At 43.0% G+C, this 21,282-nt stretch overlaps 1 protein-coding gene across 2 annotated transcripts in view; it reads right to left on the bottom strand.

Annotated features, from left to right (window-relative positions):
- Positions 1-1,576: 1,576 nt before the first annotated feature.
- sh3bp5b (SH3-domain binding protein 5b (BTK-associated)) overlaps positions 1,577-21,282 on the bottom strand; it is a 35,380-nt gene continuing 15,674 nt past the window's right edge. The window contains exons 1-7 of one of the 2 annotated variants that reach the window (XM_023425472.2): positions 17,186-17,256; positions 8,292-8,456; positions 8,022-8,152; positions 6,021-6,063; positions 5,299-5,518; positions 2,466-2,831; positions 1,577-2,293 (exon numbers count right to left, since the gene is read on the bottom strand). In XM_023425472.2, coding sequence (XP_023281240.1) covers positions 2,064-2,293; positions 2,466-2,831; positions 5,299-5,518; positions 6,021-6,063; positions 8,022-8,152; positions 8,292-8,456; positions 17,186-17,209 — 1,179 coding nt within the window. In that variant the 5' untranslated portion in view covers positions 17,210-17,256 and the 3' untranslated portion in view covers positions 1,577-2,063. Of the gene's footprint in view, positions 2,294-2,465; positions 2,832-5,298; positions 5,519-6,020; positions 6,064-8,021; positions 8,153-8,291; positions 8,457-17,185; positions 17,257-21,282 lie in introns of those variants that run through there. The other variant, XM_023425471.2, reaches the window with a different exon arrangement.

Below are 21,282 nucleotides of genomic sequence, written 5' to 3'. Positions count from 1 at the left end.
TAAAAAGTCATAGTACAGTAAGGCATGAAAAGTCATTAAAACGTCATAGTATAGTAAGGCATAAAAAGTCATAGTATAGTAAGGCATAAAAAGTCATAGTATACTAAAGCATTAAAAAGTCATAGTACAGTAAGGCATGAAAAGTCATTAAAACGTCATAGTATAGTAAGGCATAAAAAGTCATAGTAACGACATAGATAAAGTCATAAAAACGACATAGTATAGTAAGGCATAAAAAGTCATAAAAACGACATAGTATAGTAAGGCATAAAAAGTCATAATATAGTAAGGCATAAAAAGTCATAAAAACGACATAGTATAGTAAGGCATAAAAAGTCATAAAAACGACATAGTATAGTAAGGCATAAAAAGTCATAAAAACGACATAGTATAGTAAGGCATAAAAAGTCATAATATAGTAAGGCATAAAAAGTCATAAAAATGACAGTATAGTAAGGCATAAAAAGTCATAGTATAGTAAGGCATAAAAAGTGAAAAAAATGACATAGTATACAAAGACATAAAAAGTCATAGTATAGTAAGTCATAAAAAGTCATAAAAACGACATAGTATAGTAAGGCATAAAAAGTCATAGTATAGTAAAGGCATAAAAAGTCATAGTATAGTATGGCATAAAAAGTCATAAAAACGACATAGTATAGTAAGGCATAAAAAGTCATAAAAACGACAGTATAGTAAGGCATAAAAAGTCATAAAAATGGAATAGTATACAAAGGCATAAAAAGTCATAGTATAGTAAGGCATAAAAAGTCATAATATAGTAAAGCATAAAAAGCCATAAAAACGACAGTATAGTAAGGCATAGAACGACATAGTACAGTAAGGCATTAAACGTCATTAAATGTCACAGTATAGTATGGCATAAAACGCCATAAAACACCATAAAAACGTCATAGTATAATAAGGCATAAAACGTCATAAAACGTTATAGTATAGTAGGGCATAAAAACGGGTAGGTATAAAAAAGTCATTGACAGTGCTCAAAGCAAGGAAAATTTCTCTGCCTGAAATGTGTTCGGGGGTTATTTATTGGCTCCAAGTGAGATGAATGACAGCTGTTGCGTGCATCACGACCCGTTTCGCGATCTAATGGTTTCTAAATGTGAATCTTCACCTTAATTTGATCGATCCCCATGGAAGAAAAATGCATCGTTTACTTACCAGTACCTCTGTCGGAAAGTAGTCTGGTAATTATGTCCAAGTTCAAGCACAACTTTCAAAGCCATAGAGTAGCCTATCCAATAAAGTCCTGCCTAATCACATTCAGCTATGTATATGTATTTATTTTTTATCTGCAATGCAGCTGTTTCTGATATCAGTGACTTTTCTGAATGTGCACCAGTAAGACTTAAAATTTAAAACACGATCGTCATAATGACAAAAACTGGGTGTGAAAAGCTAAAGCTCAGATTAACCTGAACTATACTTTAACTATTTCACATGGAAAATAACCATCTGAAACATCTGAGGGACGACAGTGATAGAACCTGAACAATTCACACACGTAACAACACGGTCATACTGTATATGAAATATAGGACTGTACAGCAGGAGGTTGAGAGACCAGTTATTTATTGAACATATCCACATTCTTTTAAGTGTTGAATGAAGCAGAACATCACCTCTGTGTGGTTTACAGCATGCTCAATGCTTTTTAACAGTAATAAATCCTCAGGCTTAATAAAGTTATACCAATTATTCAACAACAACAGAGCAGGTTTAAGATGATCCGGACTCGGAGGGCGTCCGCAGGCAGCTAGTGTACATTTGCTTTTGTGACAGGAGCTTTTTCAGCTGTTAGTGGGAAAAAAATAATAAAATAACATGAAGAATAATTTCTAACAATCTTTATTCTTCCATCACCCTTCACCAACACAGTTTCAACAGCAGTGGAGTTCGGAAATGGAGTGCAGTTGTGGCATCTAGCTTATAAACAGCCCGTCATAGTTCATCACTGGGTCAGAATCAGTCTGTCACTGGGTCAGAAAGAGTCGAGGCAAGAGTCAGAATCCCACCATAATAAGTTCTGTTTATTTTGTCCCTCAGACTCCTTTGACCAGGACCACGCTCTGCCCGGGCTCCGCCTTTTGGGAGCAGTTGTCCAGTTTTTTGGCGTTGTCGGTGCGAGGGCGTCGCAGGTTCAGGAAGCTGAAGCGCGCCTCCAGGCTGAAGGTCTTCTTGATGGTGGAAGTGGAGGCGGAGTTGCCGTTGCTGTTGTTGTTGGTGGCGGGAGCGTTGTCCAGATCCCCCTCTGCACCTTCCGCCCGGTCACCTGCAGCGAAGGAGAAAGAAGGTCAGGGAATGGTTAATGTTTTTTGTTCATTATTTATTCAAGACAAAGTTTTTACGATTCGATGAGCTCAGGTACGTTTTGAATTCCTCTTGGTTTTCAAGAGGAAGCAGAATAACCCAGTATCTATTTAAGCTTTTTCTGCATCACCCACCTCTCTCCAGGTCGCACTCAGGCGACGACGCTCCGCTGCACTCGCTGCGAGGCCCGAGCACGGGCGAGATGAGGCTGAAGTCGGACAACGACACGGTGCTGGGAAGATCCAGACTGCAGGGCCTGGAGGGAGGAGCAGGGGAGGACGAGGAGGAGGAGGAGGGAGTCGGTGACGGAGAGGCGGAGGAGGACGTATATGAGGAAGAGGAGGAAGAGCTGGCGAAGGGGCAGGGCGACATCAGCTCCTGAGGGCTGCTGGGAGACGAACCCAGGCTGCAGGTGGAGTGAGTCTCAGAGTCTTCTTCAGACATGATGCTGCCGCCGCCGCCACCGCCACACGCCTCGTCGTCGAAACACACCGACGCCACTGCGGGAGGGAGGAGAGGAAGGGAGGACAGATGGAAAAAGGAGGGAGGAAAAGAGAGCAAGGGAGAAAAAAGTGGTCGGAGAGAAAGCGGGCAGGAAGAAAAAAAGATGGAGGGAAAAGGTGTAAGAAAAGAGAGGAAGGAAGAAAAATGAGAAAGAAAGGGGAGGGAATGAAGGGATGAAAGAAGGAGGTAGGAGTCAAAGGGAGGAAGAAAGTAGAGGTGAATTCATGCGAGGAAAGGAGGTTAGGATGAAACAAAGGATGATGGATGATAAAGGGAAAGACGAAGATACAGGGTGGAAGAAAAGAAATGAAGGGAGGAAAACAGGTAAGAAGGAAGAAAAAAGAAGATAGGAGTGAAATAAGACAGCGGAGGGAGAGAAAGGATAGAAACAGACCAGAAGAGGAGGATGAGGAGGAGGAGGAGAGGTAGAGGACAAAGGAAAAAAGGGATGGAGAAAAAGAAGAATGAGAAGAGGAAGGACGGATGAACAATGAACAGGGAGAGAAAAGAAGGGAAGAAAAAGAAGTGTGAGTATGAACAAACACAGATATAAATAGAACTGAGCGGACTCTACGCTGTCACATCACATCCAGCGGATTCATTTTCCCCGACTGAATTCAGAGCACACAAACGCACCGTCAGTGTCTGCTGTTGTTCAGCCACAGCTGCACATTCCTTCTCTGTAAGAAAAAAAAAGGCTTCACGTGCAACTTCACAAGTCGTTGCCGTCTTGCTTTTGACTGGATGCCTCTGCTGCTCTGCGGTTACCATGGTAACACTGTCCTATTAATGCCATACTCAAGGCCAGAAGGATGCAAAAGTATCTGTGTCTCTGCACGTCCAGGCCCTCCACCGATGTGGACCACTATCAAACTGGCTTTTGAACATTATGTTGAATTCTCTGAAATTATTTACAATGAAAAAACAAAAACAAACAAAAAAGCAGCAGTTTTTATAGAGTTGTGTGGTGGGAGGAGCTATTTCAGACCACCCTGACTCAGTTTAATTTTTCCCCATAGACGCTGTTCGGTGACTCACAGTTGAAGCTCTTCTGCTCTAAAAAGTCAAAGTCACACGTCTGTGGACATGAAGACGTCAAGGACATCAAGTTAAATACGACTTACAAGGTGCATTTCACAAAAAAAAAACAACAACCAATCACAGAGCTTGATTTTTGCGCGTCGCTAAAAAAAAAAAAAAAAGGACAAAAGCTAAAAATAACAGTTCGGAGAGAAATCTGATTTTCTGCAGCTTAAAATCTGCTCAGTTTTCAGTTTTGAATCAATGTTGGCGCCGTGTTTTGTTCTGGATTCACTACAGCTCCGGTTCAACCTCTAATTTGCTTCTCTATGGCAACAGCAGCCAAGGCTTATGGGTATTGTATAGAGCGATTCCAGAATGACAGACAAAACTCAAACTGAAGCATCACAAAACCAACATAGGAGACAGTTACATTATCTGGTGGAGTTCTGTGTATAAATAAAGTATAATTAAATAAAGCTGCATGTTTTTCCAGAAACAATGTCCAATTTATTTTATAAGTTTTCATTCAATAAAATCTTGATTTGGAGAAATAAAAATCTAAATAATGTTTCTTCTTCTTTGGTTAATTCATATCTCACTGGTAATTGAAAACTGTCTCACACTGAGGTCGTTTCTACCTTCAGTAGAAACTATTTTCTACTAAAGGCAGAAACTACAGAAAACTGATTAAAGCTAAAGCAACCGCAACTAATGACTCTTTTCATTATCAATTAATCTGATAATTATTTTTCAATCTCTAATCTTTTAATTCCGTCTATGAAATATCAGAAAATAGTCAAAAATTTTGTGTTTGCTATGAGGCCATGGTGTAGAATTCGTCGTAGGGTCACTTTCAGGGTCATCGGTCAGGAAATGCCTCATTTCACTGTGATATTAGAACATACATGTGTTTGTGTGAGACACTTTTCTCTCTCACGGGATATTTGAAAGAAACCGCTCAAATTAAACGACCTACAATTAAATTAAATTAAATTTGAACCATTTATGTCATTAACCCTGTTTTTGCTGAAGTCCTTCACAACTCTCGTCCCGTATCAGACTTTCCAGGAATAAAAACCAGGAATTCAGAGAAGCAGACAAGAGTTCTCTGTGCTTGTTTTCTACGCTGACGTCAGCGTCCGTCTCCGCTCCACAAGTCAGACCGCTCATCTTTATTTAACGTGTTTAATCTGTGCTGTTTAACAGTGAAGGAGGCTGAATGACAACAGAGCGCCGTCTACATCTCATTACAGCTCGCCCTGACATTTAGAGTGTCACCAGGTGAGCAGGTCGGCAGCAGAGCGGCGAGACGGGAGGGTTTGACCTTTGCTAATTGGCCTTTTATCTCATCAGGAGAATCGACCGAGTCCCTTGCTGAACACCGACAATACGAGTTTATGCAACAAATGCGAGAGAGAGAGAGAGAGAGACTGTACTCACTGGATATAACATCGGACTCCATTTTGAAGCTCGAGATGTCGTCCCCGGAAACGCTGTCGCCCTCCGCGCCCACGCCTCTCCCCCGGGGGCCCATGGCGGAGTTTCGCCGCCGCTCGTGGATCTCGTCGGAGATCATCTCCAGGTTCCTGAGCGCCGCCTTGTACTCGCCTTTGGCCTGAGTCAGCTTGGCCTGCCGCTCGTCCACGTTCTTCTTCAGGTTCTGGAGGAGAGAGAGCGATGAGAGGAAGAGGATGAGGATTATGATGAAGTCACGGACGACTGACCTACAACAGTGCTCACATTAAAGCTCCACATTTTCCTCTTAGCCTGTGTTTTATTTGAAGTGTTGATCCATAAGAAGATATATTTATTTACTGTATATATTGTTTATGTTTAACATAAAACATTTGAATCATTTTTTCCAGTTTTTGATGAAGTTTTCCTTCAAGTCGATATGAAAACCAGCTTGGAAGCATCAATACATATAAAGCTATGAGTCACTGTCAGACTGATGCTAACGGTGATGATGCTCTTTGTTCCTAACGACGCTAACAGCTGTAACTGCTGCTCGCCGACAATCTGATCCCAGCCTGAGGCAGACGGACTGATCTACAGCCCGGAGTATGTACGGACGTAAACAGAGAACGGCGTCCTCATAACCTTCAGAGGCCGTCAGTGGGGTGGAGAGGGAAGTGAATTAGAGCTAAGCAGCCGTCACGTACCTCCAGCTGCAGATAGTACTTCGCCTTCATCTCAAAGTAGGGCCTGCAGAGGAGGAGGAGGAGGAGGAAGAGGGGTGGGGGGGTGGTCAGGAGAGAGAAGAGAGGAAGAGATTAGATCAGAGGGGAAAAATACAGAGTAACCCAGAAAACAGCAGTACCCACATCATCACCATGGCAACCTGGAGGAGGAGAGGGAGATAAAGGAGTTGTGATGTCGGATGGGAACGGATTAGCAACCTGCTGAGGCAACGCAAAGCAAGGCTGCGATTTATATATATATAACTGGTGAAGTTATGATTGAAAATGTACTTTATTTTCACCATTTAAAAAACGTTTTTAATTTCTTAAAAGCGGCTGCGTGAGCGAGTCAGCGACACCACTGAGGTGCAGAGGTAGGAGAGAGAAAAATCAAAGCCCTGAAACTGTAAAAGAAGAACTGAAAGAACACAAGATTTATATTCTCTGTCTTTACTACACCTGTTCTGGATTCATCTACGAGGAAACACACGGCACACAGAACCAACCAGGAAATTATGATGAGAATTTCAAAGAGGTTTTTATGTGTATTTATTTTTTTCAATCAATCAAGAAAATTGTTAGATTTATTTCTCAGTTTAATAGAAAATGTAAAACCCATGAAATAATTGGATTTTATAAATATAATTTAGCGCAAAAAAAATCTGTAATTTCAGTTTCATTTTAACTAATTTAAAAAAACCACCTGCACAACAACATGGCTCAAATATTAAAGGAGCAGTTTCTCAAAAACCTGAAACTTCAACTCACAAACCAAAGTTTAGTAGCAGCTGATTTCCGAGAAGTCTCGTACAGAAATACTGAGCAGAGGTTAAAAATATCGAAGGTACTATTGTGTCCTGGAGTTTTCATTCATTTAAATTCCACTTCACCTGAAACTTCACTGACTGGGGTCTCTGTGCTGCAGCTGCATCGTTTCCTATTAACTGGTAAAACTGGCATCGACTCGTGACTGTGGCAGACTGAGCCCGACTTCCCCTCTGACACCTGACTGTCTAAAACAAACAGGACGCTGTGGTCATGATTTGGTTTTCACCGCTTCAGAGAGCAGCCACGTTACAGAGGAACACATCAGGCCACATCAGGCCTGAACATCTGGAGTTGTTTTCACCTGATTGATTCACTGTAATAGTGAATGTTTTTCCACAGTTTCAGTAAAAGGTGGCGGGACACTCGAGTCTCGAGGGTCTGTGAGTGAGAGTCGTGGGCTGATTTTCTTGTTGATGGGCACTGACTGATGATGTGATTCCAATATATATTTCCCCTACTGGATGAATAAAGTACAGACATATATATATATATATATATATATATATATATATATATATATATATATATAACCAGGCTGGAAACTAGAGCTAGATGCAGATACTGCTGTACTGTATGACTGTAGAATAACTCAGTAATGATGAATGAGAAGTACATTTGTTTCTAAACACAGATAATAGTCTGTTAAAGCCTGGACTGGACTGGAGTGTTTGAACAGTGACACTGCGTTAGAGCCTCTAGAAGTCACTATATTTCGAGAATAAAATCATAATTTGAGATTAAGTCGTAATTTTTTACGTGAAAAAATAACAATTTCACAGGAAAACGTGTAATTTTACGACATAACGTTGTAATTTTTACAAGAAAAAGTCGTAATGTTTAAAGAATAAAGTTGTAATATTAAGATGTTAATTTTAAAACAGTCTTATTTACGTATTTACTTTATTTGCGTTTAATTTAAATTATTTGTTATAATTTCTTCTCTAAATTATTCTCCCATCACAGTGACCCTGAAACTCAGTGGTAGGTTTCAGGTTTTACAGGTGAAAACTGTTTCATCCGTTTGAAGCTGCTGATGTCAGAGAACATGATAAATCCACCTGAGCACCTGTTGTTTCCCTCCCTGTCACATGATCACAGTAACTGACGGTCGGTTAAACGCCGGGCCGTGACGCCGCGCCGAACTCGGCCTCTTACTTGGACTTGTTGATGGTGCGTTTGAGTTTTTTCTCCAGCTGCTTCATGCGGCTGATCGCTGCCGTGTACTTGGCCGCCGTCTCCTTGTGCACCAGCTCGCTTTTCGTCTTGGTGTGCTCCGCCTCCATCACCTGTGACAGCCAATCAGAACACGCCGTCAGACACGTCAACCACACACACACACACACACACACACACACTGAGGTGAAATATCTTTCTGTTAACTTAACCCTCCCTCCTCCTTCTCCCCCTCCCCTTCCCCTTCCTCACCCGCTGGGTGGCATGATTCAGCATCTCCTGCCAGGCGGAGTCAAACTGCCGGTTGTCCTCCTCCAGGAGCCTCTGCTCGGCCAGGGAGATGGTCTCCTTCGCCGCCCGCAGAACCTCGGTGGCTCTCTGGAAGTCCTGCGTGGCCTTCTGGGCCTCCAGCTGCGCCTGAGAGACAGACGCAGAGAGACGGTATCACTCAACTGCTGCAGAGCAATTTCAATTCAATCACTAATCATTCCAGTGATATTATCAATAAAGTTTTAAGTCTTGAAATAACCAACGTCAGATGTGTAAGTGTAAAACAACAGCAACAGCATCAAACCCACAACAGTAAAGCTCTTTGTTGCTGTGACGGCGTGCTGCGTTCAATGACATCACTCGCCTGGTTCATGTGAGGCTGCACAGCTGAGGCTTTACACACCCTGGCTCCTGACACACGAGACCGAGGGTGTTGTTTCGCAGCGTGGAATGAATGTGTTTCTCTGTGGATGTGTGATCGACACGTGTCTGCGGATAACGGGAGGCAGGAGAGGTCGGACATGGTCGAGCGTAAAGTCACATGACCTCATGCAGCTGGTACACAGGACCACAGCTGGACAACGTATTGATAATGGAATTTTTGAAAGATATGTTTATAAAGGAAAAACAGTATTTGGCAAAAAAACAAAAAACAGAAGAACAGAAATTTGATTAAACCTCTGCGTTCTTTTGTAAAGATAAAAATCCTAAAATTATAAGATCATCGGCTTTTAAAGGAAGTATTTCAATTCATTAACTGAACACAGCGACCGTGACCTTTGCTCCGCCTCTCCGCAGTTCACCGATTTCCTCTGGTATGAACCTTGATGTGTAAACTGATCGGCAGTAAACATAACGCTTTATTTCAGGAGCGTCTGAAGGGGAACACCAGACACTTTCTGCTTATTAAAAAGAAAAATGCTTTAACCTCATTATGAAATTAGAGCCTCAACTAAACTATTATTAAACTTATTTTCTCAACTATCAATTAATTGTTCGGTCCAGAAAAATGTGAAAAACATTCATTACAACGTATTAAAATATCTTGTTTTGATCCACCAACGGTCCAAAACCTAAAGATTACTTTCACAGAAAACTGAAAAATATTCAGAAAAATAGAAAGTTTTTGCATTTTTGCTTTTAAAAAAAACATGATGTGATTAATCGATCATCAGAATACTATTAAAATCAATTAATCGTTTCAACTCTAGATAACGTTAACGTAAGAAGAAAAACTGTGTCTGAAGCCATCAGCTGCAGCGTTCAGCGCACACAGACCGTCGAGGCTCGGAGCTGCTGCAGCCTCCACACGGCAGCGCTCCCATTCCACTCCAGCTGTTACAGCTGCACAGCAGCTGGGTAAAGGTGAGAGGGAGGACAAAGACACAAGCTGAGCCCCCGTTTCAGGGACCGTGTGCTTTCAGATGCTCCTCAACAACATGTCATGACATATATATGATCCTGATCATATTTAACAGGTGATGTCATTCAGGTAAATTAATGCACAGTGGTTTTTGGGATTATGACCTCTGTGATAAATTTGACTTAAAAAGGTCCAATATAGTGCTGCGTAAAACTGAGTGACTAAACCATAGAGAACAAGTGTGTGTGTGTGTGTGTGTGTGTGTGTGTGTGTGTGTGTGTGTGTGTGTGTGTGGTGTCGGCAAACTAATCCTTTCCTTCCCTTGTCTGATGTGAAGTTGGAGAGTTTTTGGGTGAGTCAATACGTGAGCAAGAGCAGTGTGTGTGTGTGTGTGCAAATGTAACAGCAATGTACTGGATGTCGACGTGCAAAAGAAAAACACAAGATGAAAGTGATGACTCATCACTGATGCCCTGCCCTGCCCCCCTCCCCCCTCTCTCTCTCACTCTCTCTCTCTCTCTCTCTCTCACTCTCTCTCTCTCTGAGTGAAAGAAGCAATTTTCTCTAGTTTTCCAAAATTTTGAGGGACAAATCTCGACTCTGAGGGAACAAAACAAACCGACACAGACTGAAGTGAAGCAGCTGAAAAGACTTTACTGAATATTAAATCAGGATCTGATTCTACTGACCCACTTTATGTCGACTCAGTTACTGTACAATCCAAGTGCTGCCTGTCTCCATATACTTCAGCACTGCATCGTACAGTAATCACTGTAACACAGCAGTAAACAGTGCAAAATATTTCTATACAAATTCAGTTTAATATAAATGACGACCTCTCAAATTGATCACATGGTTTTATTTTGAAAGTTTGACATGATAACACTACTTCATTTGTGGAAGAATAAATTAATTAGTGAAGGAATGACATTGTGTTTGCACAGTTTGCAAATCATGTCATTTGCATGAGCGTTACACGATGATATATAAGAGCCTGTCACTGCTGTCAGCTGATTTACACATTTACATTTTTATAGATTAATGAACCAGATGGGAATGACATTAATTCATTTCCATCATTAAACATAATAATTTTATTTACGAGCAGATTATTGAAGAAACAGAAATCCACAGAACTGATCAGATCTTAACTGTTTATCTTGTTCTGTCCATCAGCTTCCTCTGACATCACCCACATGCTCGCTGTAATTTCATTATCGGCGGTCACCAACATGCCAGCACAGCAGGATCCAAACAACCTCGGTCCTTGTTGCCGTCATGTGGTCGGCTCTGCGTTACCTACAGTAAACGTCTCCTGTGCTTCTGTCAGCATTCACGATGAGAGCATTAATGCGGTCGGAAATTAACTTATTTCCTGTCATAAGATTCAACTGCGGGCAACAGCACTTCTGGTCTCTCTGACCATCAGAGCTAAACTCGCTCGTGTTGTTCGATGGCTGCGTCAGAAGCTTCAGTTTCACCTTTGCACCACAGTACAAAGTGTTTTGCAGCTCTGGTGTGAACTGTAACGATGCGATGTTGTTTAATGATGATTCACGGTCCCCAGAGGATGATGTTTATAACCTTCTAACTTCCACCCGCCTAACTCTTTCACTTCTGGAAGTTCAGCTCTAAAACATCGTTCACGGCTTTGACACCAGGAACATCAGCAGCAGCTCCTCTCCCTCCTTGGCACTGGCGCCGAGCTCTCTGGCACGGCCGCTGTTATGTTTACAGTGGCGATGATGAGGCTGCGGCGGCCATTATTAGCCTTCAGACTGCTGCCTGACGTGTTGAGTGTGACATGTCCTCAAGTATCCACAAAGCAGGGGAGAAACCTTTCATCACAGATCGAAAAATGCCTCATCATTTGATGCCCATAAATTTAGGAATAAATGAGTAAATTTAATCAGCGTCCTTGAGCCAATTAGCATGTAGCATGTTTGGACCAAGATCTAATAAAGCTGGTGATTGGCTGTTTATCTAAATAAACATATTTGAGTGTGTAAAGAGACTGAGATCAAAAATAAAACCAGACTAAAAATAAAATTTGTGTATTGTAATTTTATCTTTTGTTAAAATGGATTTGATAAGATTAGCATTGAAAAAAGAATCGTTAAGAATCAGTGGCAAAGTCAAGGTGTCAGAATGCGGTTCATCGACGAGTAGTAATTTCCTTTGGTGGTTTTGGTTTTTAAGAATAAAAGAAACATAAACAAAGCTCCGATATCGAAGGTTTTTGAACGATCCCCAGACAAACACTCAGGTCGTCTCTCCAGCGATCACAGCCTCACTGTGCTACTGAGTTTCAGTCTTGTTTTCCTCCCCCCTCCCCCCCTTCCTCCCTCCCTGCTGTCACGTTGCCCACAGAATCCCATCCTACACGTGCTCACCCCCTCTCTATCCATCCCGCCCCCCCGCCTCCTGCCTCCCTCATTCTGTCACACCAACATTAAACTCCTTCCACCGAGAGGAGGAGAAAAACCATCAGAGTCTATGTTTCCATTAGAAGTTAAAGTGTTGAGAGGGTGTCAAAGAAAATCAAGGTTAATGTGTAAAATTCATCAAAATTTATCAACTTATAAAACTTTACCTGCTGACCAACACACTCCTTCGTGCTGCGTGTTCACTTCAAAATAAAAGCACTTTTGGTTTTTCAGTCAGAACAAGTTAAGCACGAGAGACAAACAACTAAATCCAGCGTGAACGTGAAAGAATTTGTCGTCTCATCCTCCTCTTCCTCTCCCTCTCTCTCCCTCCCTCTCTCTCTCTCTCTCCCTCCTACTTTTTCCCCCTGCCTTGTCAACATGTCAGCTACAGGCAAGTTAAAACATCCGCGCCATCATCCTGTAGTCGGTGTTCAAAGACGGTGCTCTGAAAAGATGAGAGCGGCTGTGACGGGAGGGAAGCAAAAAGGATGAAAGAGAAAGAGAAGGTGAATAAAAGATGCAGGAAGTAATGAAAATGGGATAAATAAAAGATTTTAAAAAGTCTGTCGCGCATTGTTGATTAGCAAAACACCCGGTTAGTCTCTGTTCCCTTCGCTGACCACAAAGCAGCCCTGAAAATGTCTTACCCGCCCTCGTCACTGACTGCAGGTGTTGGTGGTTTGATCGGTCTGACCATCACCTTACATGGTAGCTCGCCGTGCGAATGAGGAAATGTTAAATAAATAAATACAGTCCATTATGTTCAGAATAATCATAATGAGCACGACAGGCCAATTAATCATTTATTAATAAACTTTACAGTTTCACGCCCAGATGAAGCAGTTTTCCCAGAAATCACTTCTTCTTCTCTGCTCTAAAACAGTAGCCTACACAGGAAGTTGAGCTGGAACAATGCTGTAACTGACTGGCTACACCGGAAAGTCCCACCAGTAATAAAAAATAAAAAAAGCCAAACAACAACAGCGATCGCAATCGCTTCACGTCCATGCAGTAAACAGCTGGTAAAGTCTTATTAATGCAGTGGCATCAGATCAGAACTCGCTATCAGCTGATACGCAGCTTCAGGAGTTTGACAAGAAAAAGAAGGAATCAGAACATCTGCACCAGGAAATAAACGACTGTGATCCTTCACCATACACACACACAGACAGACAGACAGACAGACACACACACACACACACACACACACACACATCACACAGGAACTAAAACATCCGACAAAGAACTACAGTATGGACTCAGCGCTGTTGCAGAAACACTGTGGTGTCACATTGATAAATATAATCTTTCAAAATCGTGTGTGTTACTTCTACTTCCCTAGGTGGAGTTCAGTCTACAAAAGGTGCCGCTACCACTTCTGTTTTTAAGTGTGTGTACGTGTGTGTGTGTCAGACTTTAACCAAGTAAATATACTTATATATATATATAAGTCGCCCATTTCTCGCTTTGTGATCTTTTAGTTTCACTCGTTTCTCTCTTTTCTCTTCCTCTCGTCAGTCTCAAGAGTTTTTGCCTCTGTTCTTTCTCCTTCATCTCTTTCCATCACTGCTCTAGTTTTGTTTTTTTTCTCATCACACTGTCTCTTCCACTCTGTCTTTATCCTCCCCCGTTTCTATCTTCACCCATCTGTCTCCTTCCATCCATCTCCCCACTTTCTTTTCTCTCTCTATCTGCCACTTTATCTTACTTGCTTGTCGCATTTCTGCCTCTCTATCTGCCTCTCTTTCTACATCTCTCTCTCTCCTCTTTTCCTTCTTTAATCTTTACCTCTCTGTTCCCTCCCTCCATCCCAGTCTTCCACAGCTCCGTCTTCATCCCTCTCGTTCGCTCCTCTGCTTCGTATTTTAAAATCACTCCGCGTGCAGCCTATGAAATTTTCAGCTAGACGAGCCTCCGGAGGGAAACTGATGTGTAAGTAATGCAGAGCTTCAAAAACCCGAGCTGCGACTCTCTGCTCTCTGTCCCTCTGTAATGTCTGCGGTTCTACGGGCGCTTCAATTATTCAAGAGGCCGTTAAACAGAGAAAACACGCTCTGTTAACTTGTTAGAGAAGAATGGAAGAGGAAGGGTGGAGGCATTGAGGAGGAAGGGCGACAGACATTCAGGATTATTGTTTGGATCTAACGAACAAATATCCTTTTGTATTATAATCCTTAAGGGTTAAAAAAAATATGCATAAATAAAATATTCGGTCAGATATCACAACGGCATTAATATCAGTCCATCCCTTCCTGAAACAGTCGTGCCCTTCACAATAAAATCTGCAGCTTTTCAACACTGCATTTATATTATCTGTGACTTCAGTCGAACATCCATAACGGCCTTCAAAAGGAAGACATAAAGGGGGGGGGGGCAGAAAAGGACAGTTCAACCTCTCATCATCAGTCACGGCTGTCGAATAAAGACGTTCTGGAGAAATGAGCCTTCGGATCGTAAAAAACAAAAGACTTTCCACTGACCTTCACACCATCCCACTGACAAGTCTGTTGGTGTCTCACAGTTCCTCCTGCTAAATGCACTGACACATACACGTGTTTATCCTTCATTCATTCATTCATTCATCCAGGGGGGGGATTGGCTGGAATACCTTTCTTTACATTCATGATGATTGCATTGCTCAGAGGCATCAAGGCAGACTGATGTAAACCAGGAGGGGACGTAGGAGACGGTATCTGTTTGACCTGATTTGGAACAATTTTCCGGGAAAATCCGATTATGTTTTTATCTCTGCTCCTCAATCAAGTCTAGCAATTAATTTCCCTCCAGAGAAGAAGCACGATCTGGGGACAATGGAGTCCATTAAGGCCGGCGGTCGGAGGCCTCGCGATCACGTTAAACGAGGCGTCCCTTTCCTGTCTGAGCTAAACCTCCGAGCCCTTCAGCAAAACCCAAATCTGACATTGCTGTTTATTCCAGGAGAGAGGGAGGTGAACAAAACCGTGACTGGCCTAGATCTGTGAGCGAGCGTCAGGGATGAACGAACCGCAGCGGGGAGGAAAACTTGGCCTCTGATGTCCGCTTCACGGTCTTTTAATGGGCAAATTAACCCAGATACATCCATGGGCGAAGAAGTGGAACTGCTGTGGGTGTGAGTTGACAAGGGGGAAAGTTGTATCCAGGGACCTGCTTTTTGTAAAGACAGGTGTGGTCGGATGGTGCAGGTGTTTTACTCCAAAATCTGCGAATCTAACTCCTCAAACACACTCAATTCAAACTGGTGAACATTCACTACGACCCAAGAAGCGCGAGAATTAAGGATGACGTTACTCTGGAAGACTTTGGCGAGATGCGAGACCATCTGTTTTCATGAAGATGTAGATGATCATCACGTAACTTTTACTTCAACACAACAGAAACTATAGAACATCTTTTTACTCTCTTTTTACTTTTAACATTTCAACTCTTAACATTTTTGAAGGGTGGGGATGGATCCCTTAAATTTGGATAATCAAGAATTAGCTAAACTAGATGGTGGTAAAAGTTTGTTTCCAGACGGTGAATCTTTTTCACGAGGGATATCCCAATCGTGTTTTTGTTTTTTTATTTTAATTAGCTTCTTCCTTCAACAAAAATCTTTGGCAGAGGGGAACACAAACCTGCCAACAGAGAAGTTTGATTCTGGCCCGCCATCAAGTAACTGACAGAATTAACATTAATCAGCAGCAGATGGTTCGACCTGCCACGAGAAATGTTTGTCATTTCTACTCGCTGAAAGCAACAGTCAGCGCAGACTAAGAATGAGAAGCTGCTACCTGAAAGTCTCTCACACTGTTCTTTGGTGATAAATAAAATAGAGAACCGATGTACTCTGCTCGTTCCGCAGAGCAGTGGACGAAACACCGGCCGTTTGATCAGATGCTGATCAAGTTAAATATACGTTCTCTCGTGCTCACTGTTATTAGTTTAATTCAATGTCAGGTACCACGTCAACAACCTCACAGCTATTTACAACAGATGATGCACAATAAAAACTGACAGGATTCGTGGTGCTCCAGTGTTTGCTGGTGGGAAGCCATTGAGGGATCATGTCCCCGTTACTGCTGTAGTGCCTGCGAGTTATTAGGGCGGGATGTGGGCGTTAACGATGACCGTGACTGCGCCACATAGGGACATAGATGTTGTGAATTAGGAGAAAACTGGGGTGAAATTAGCAAAATTAAAAAAAGCATGTAGCCACGATTTTTTATTTTCACAAATACGTCAACAGTTTTTTTTCTTATTAAGAAACAACTTTTAAGCCACGCACTGTAATGGCTAAAAGGCGGAGTCATGAATCTCTCAAAGGATCAAATGCTTTAAAAAAAATAATCACTTAATACATAAATGACAATGTAAACATCCAATTCAAGCCAGGAAATGATTTCTCTTGTTCTCAGTCCTGGGTGAATGTTTGTCCTGAGTCACAGAGTCAAAGCACAAAAAGGAAACTCGCACTCGACCACAAAACACTGTCAGAGCGGCTCCAGTGACGCAGCTGCCGCAGATATTATGCAACAATGTACAGGCCAGTGGCATGACAACACAAACACACACACACACACACACACACACACACACACACACACACACACACACACACACACAGCGTCCCAGGTGACCAAAACAAAACCAGATGGCTTTGACCTTGCAGCAGCTTCCTCTGCCCCCCCACCCCAAAATCCCTCCATCTTTCAATCCATCCATCCATTTCAGTTCATCCATCAGCACCGTTCCCTGTGGCTAAAGTCTGATGTGACGTGCACTGAATGCCAAAAACCCTCACTCCAGCAGGGGGAGGGAGGGAGGAGAGAGGAGGGAAGAAATAGACTCAAAGAAAGAACAACCAAGATGGAGGGAATGATAAAAAGGTGAGGAAATTTACAGGGGAATTTGCAATTAATGGATCATCCCCTAAAAATCTGAGTGTCAAACAATCACCTCTTACATGTTTCATAAAGGGGTTTCCCTGCAGTTCCTCTTCTTCATGACAGGATGTCTGCCTACTCATATTCAAAATCACGTACAGTTTGAAATAAGGGTGGTATTAAGACATTAAAACACCTCCCCCCGACCCGTCCACTCACCCACAGTGTCTCCGAGCCCCACATCCGTCTAATCGGAGTGGACGGGAGCGCCGCGCAGGTTGTGGTGCTCACCGCTCACACAGAGCCAGAAACAATCGCGTCCAGCGAGGGAAGCGTTTTCTTTTGCTGCTCTTTTCTCACACAGTCTCTCGCTTTATCCTCTCACGGCTTTCTACTCCAGCTGCATCAAATCCTCCTCTCCAAATCTAGCATATCATCGTCTCAATAGTCGGGGATTTGCTCGTTGCCCCCCCCCACCCCCACCCCTGCCTTTCCCTCACTAATCCCCCGACATCTGTTCAAACTCAGGCCACCGTCATGGTCACAACCTCGCAGCCAGCATCTGATAACAAGCAGGAGGTGATGAAGTTTTAAGTCAACTCAAAGAAAAATAAAAAAATGCACATATTTTTACCAAATAAAAATCATATTAAAAAGTTTTCTGAACTGATCATTTCTTACCAAATTTTGCACTAAAATCTTCCTCTTTGTTAATATTTAATTAGCAGAACTTATATGATAATCAGGGTGCAAACAATGTGAAAAATTTGTCCCTTCAAAACCAGAACAAGAGAGTTTTAGACTCAATTTTGCATCTGCTGATTCAGTCTTTTTCAAGATTTTTTAATGACCTGCGGAATCCATATATTTTGGATCATTTTAAACATTCATGTTCCATTAAACTGACCTTACACACCAAACACACCTTTAAACCAAGCTAACGCACCTTTAAGATGCCTTTAACGCCTACGCTCACCCAGGTAAAGAGCAAAGACTCCGTGGTTTGACTCAGCCTTATATCTATATTGTACAATGCTCAGGCTCAGCTTCACTGGAAAGGCCGTGGCCCGCTCAGTAGTCCAGCCATTATCCCTACTTATCCAGCTACCACTGGGCCTACTCGTAGTCACCAGTTATATCAGATTCCCACTCTCCTGTGCACCTTTAAAGCGTTCGTGAATCCTCTCCTCAAAGAGCAGCATGTTCCAGCCTTACACCTGCCTTGTATTTGCTCGGGTTAAGCTACAGTGGATGACCCCTCTGGCCTGTCAGGCTCCATCTGAGAGCCAGTAAAAAGGTTGAATTCACTCCAAGCTGGTCTGAAAACTCTTCCGTGTGTCCGCATTTTCCCTGCTGCCTCAGGGTAAGGCTGCTTTTGCATCACTGCTTCTGACTCATCGCAAGAAATACTCTTTAATCATCCTCCTATCTGGAGATGTGCTCCTCGCCTCCTTCACCTGCGATCTAAATCCTGTGCTTTCCCATCTTGAACTCAATATGTCTTCCTGTCGTTCAAACACACACAGACATCAGCTAACCTGCAGACACGGAGTGGTGCTGCAGACAGATACAGGCTGAGTGGAAAGCTTCTGCAGTCGCCACATCGATGAGGAAGGACTGAGGCATCCACTCGACCGGCAGATTTCACTGCAGCTCTGACTCTCATACTCACAGAACAACCTGCAAGGACCCAACAAAATACCCCCCCCCCCCCCCCCCCCCCCCCCGAGTGGATACAAGGAAGGTCTTCAAACGTTTGTGGCTTTTGAAGAATTTGATTTTCGCAGCAGCCCCGATACACAAGTGTGTTTTTGTGTTGGCTCACTGCTAATACAGTATGCAAGGAAACCTGACTCCCTTATTTCCATCTCCAACTGAGTCATGAGAGGGGAAGTGGAATAAAAAGTGAGCCCGATGCATATTTCATGACTTAAGAAAAAACCTCCTGCTGAAAGTTTTACTTGAGATGCGGCGGTACCGCTCCATCCCACCGGAGTCAGCACTTAAAAACGTGCGTCTCTGAAGCGATGTGCACCCGAGCGATCACTTCACAAACTTTTCAGCCTCGTCACCCTGACCCACTTCCTCGGTTAGTGTTCAGGTCATCAGTAAGTGCGTCTACATTTCTTTTTTGGAATCACCTGACAAACCTTCACCAGGAGAATCAAAAGGGGAAAAAGAGCAGCTTGAAACCATTTAAGCTGACGGCCAGAGATCGCTGGTCCCTCGCAGAAAGATCATAAGTTTGATTCATGCCGCTGTTACTGTGTCCTTGAGGAAACGAGTCTCGTCTGAGAGCAAACTCTGTGTGCTGGATCACACAGCAAAATATCCACCGCAACCTCCGGATTCCCTGATAAATCGGGATTCAGGAACCATTCGTAGGGCCCTGCAAGAAGATCTCAGCTGCTGCATCTCAATTCACGTACGTCCACACACACACTTGCTATTTTGAGTGCATTAGTGGGTTCACATCGACAACACAGAGTCTTAAACGACGGACTCTTCTCTCCCTTAACGGTCGCCATCTTCCATCACCAGACGGGGCTGAAACTGATCACAAGGCCGTAAAAAGAAAAAACAATGTGTGTCTGGTGACGACAACAAACCCCGACGATACTTCCGGGGCGTTTGCTGGTCACAAAAAAAGACCCTTGACCTCTTTACTGCTGGTTCAGGTGGTCGAAGGCGAGGAATCTGCAATGACTCTCCAGACAATTCAACATGTCATCGTTTTTTGTTTTCAAAGTCACGCAATCTAAAGGGTTTTTCTCCGCTCTTATTGTTCTGCACAGTGACTCATGAATCATTAGCTGTCAACTAGATGCATGATATGCAAATACAGATTATCCAGCGCGCTCAGAGTTACAGGTCTGTATTTTATCTTCTATCTGGAGACAAGGTCAAACTGAGTCGTTTGTCTCCACCAGCCGCCGCCGCCGCCGCTCCCTGGGCGCTGCCTGCTGCTTATCTGCTACAGCAAATACTGTGTTTTTAATCAAAACGAGTGGGAGAGCGACGTCAGGAGCGCACGGAGAAACAGAGGCTTTCTGAACAAAAGAAAGGAAAAGTCAATGCATACTGTACTGATGGAGAGAGGGCAAAAAGTGAAACGAGAAAAAAAGGAGGAAAAGCGCGACAGGCGAGGCGAGACAGGGGCCAAGGAAAGAAAAATGAACAAGGGAACAAAAGAAAGATGAAAATGAAACACAATACGACAAAAGGACAGAAGGAGGGGTTTCAAGAGGGCAAGGAAAATAAAGGAAAGCTCAAAAGATGAAGTAAAGAGCAAGAAGGAAACAATGAGAAGGAAAGAAAAAGGAAAAGGGGGAAAGAAGGAAAGAGCAGGGACAGAAAATAAATAAAAAATAGATAAAAGAAAACAAGCCAAAAACAGAAAGAAGGAGGGCTGGGCATTCAGCAGTCAATAACAAAGCAAGACGTAATGAAAACACCAATCACGTAATCGGGTCTCTGCTGAACCAGCCAAACATCACACTCTGCAGCGCCGCGAACCGAGTCCACGGCGAGCGATGAAGACAACACGAGGACAGCAACAAAGAGACCCAGTGTGTCTTCGGTTTGAGATATTTTTAGTTGGCAAGTCTTTAAAGTAACTGACATCAAAGCGCTTTGTGTGAGTTCTGTCTAATTTGTGGCAAGAGCCATTTCCAACAGCCTGACAAAAACAGCTTTGTTAAAAGACAAACAACTGCTTTTTCTTGACTTCAGCTCTTTTCTATTTCAGCTCCAACGGGCTTTTTTTTTTTTTCTCCACCATCTATTCTTGAGACGGGGCGGGTCATTTACAGAAAGATTAGATATATGGAGCCAATCCCAGCGGCCACTGGGTGAGGGCGGGGCACATCCGGGACAGGTTGCCAGTCTATCACAGGGCTGACGTATATAGGGACAAACAACCGTCACACCTACAGGCAGTTTACAGTCGCCAAGAGGAGGCCGGAGAACCCGGAGTGAACCCACGCAGGTGCCAGGAGATCGTGCAAACACCTATTAGATCCTGCTTGGCCCACTTACTTTGTTTTACCATCATCTTCATGATGCGATACTAAATTTCATTGATCCCTACTGTTAAACTTTATGTTCACTTACCCTCCCCCCATTTCCACAGCTACAAGAAAAAGTGCAGCATCATCATCATTATACATCCATTGCAGTTTATCACAGACTCCCAATCTTTTTAAACCCCCCAAACTCTCCTGCTGGGGACACTTAAAGGTTTTGACATTTCTTCTATAATAACTGCTTATAGAAATGGTGGGTAAACTGTAAACGGTGAGTCGGTGGTTCATCAA

Source organism: Seriola lalandi, unplaced genomic scaffold (genome assembly GCF_002814215.2).
Source record: "Seriola lalandi dorsalis isolate HSWRI2012SDOR001 ecotype SW California unplaced genomic scaffold, Sedor1 jcf7180002054782, whole genome shotgun sequence".
In the NCBI taxonomy this organism is placed as follows: Eukaryota; Metazoa; Chordata; class Actinopteri; order Carangiformes; family Carangidae; genus Seriola; species Seriola lalandi.
The sequence above is the reverse complement of the archived record's forward strand: the minus strand, read 5'-3'. Positions and strand labels throughout refer to the sequence as shown.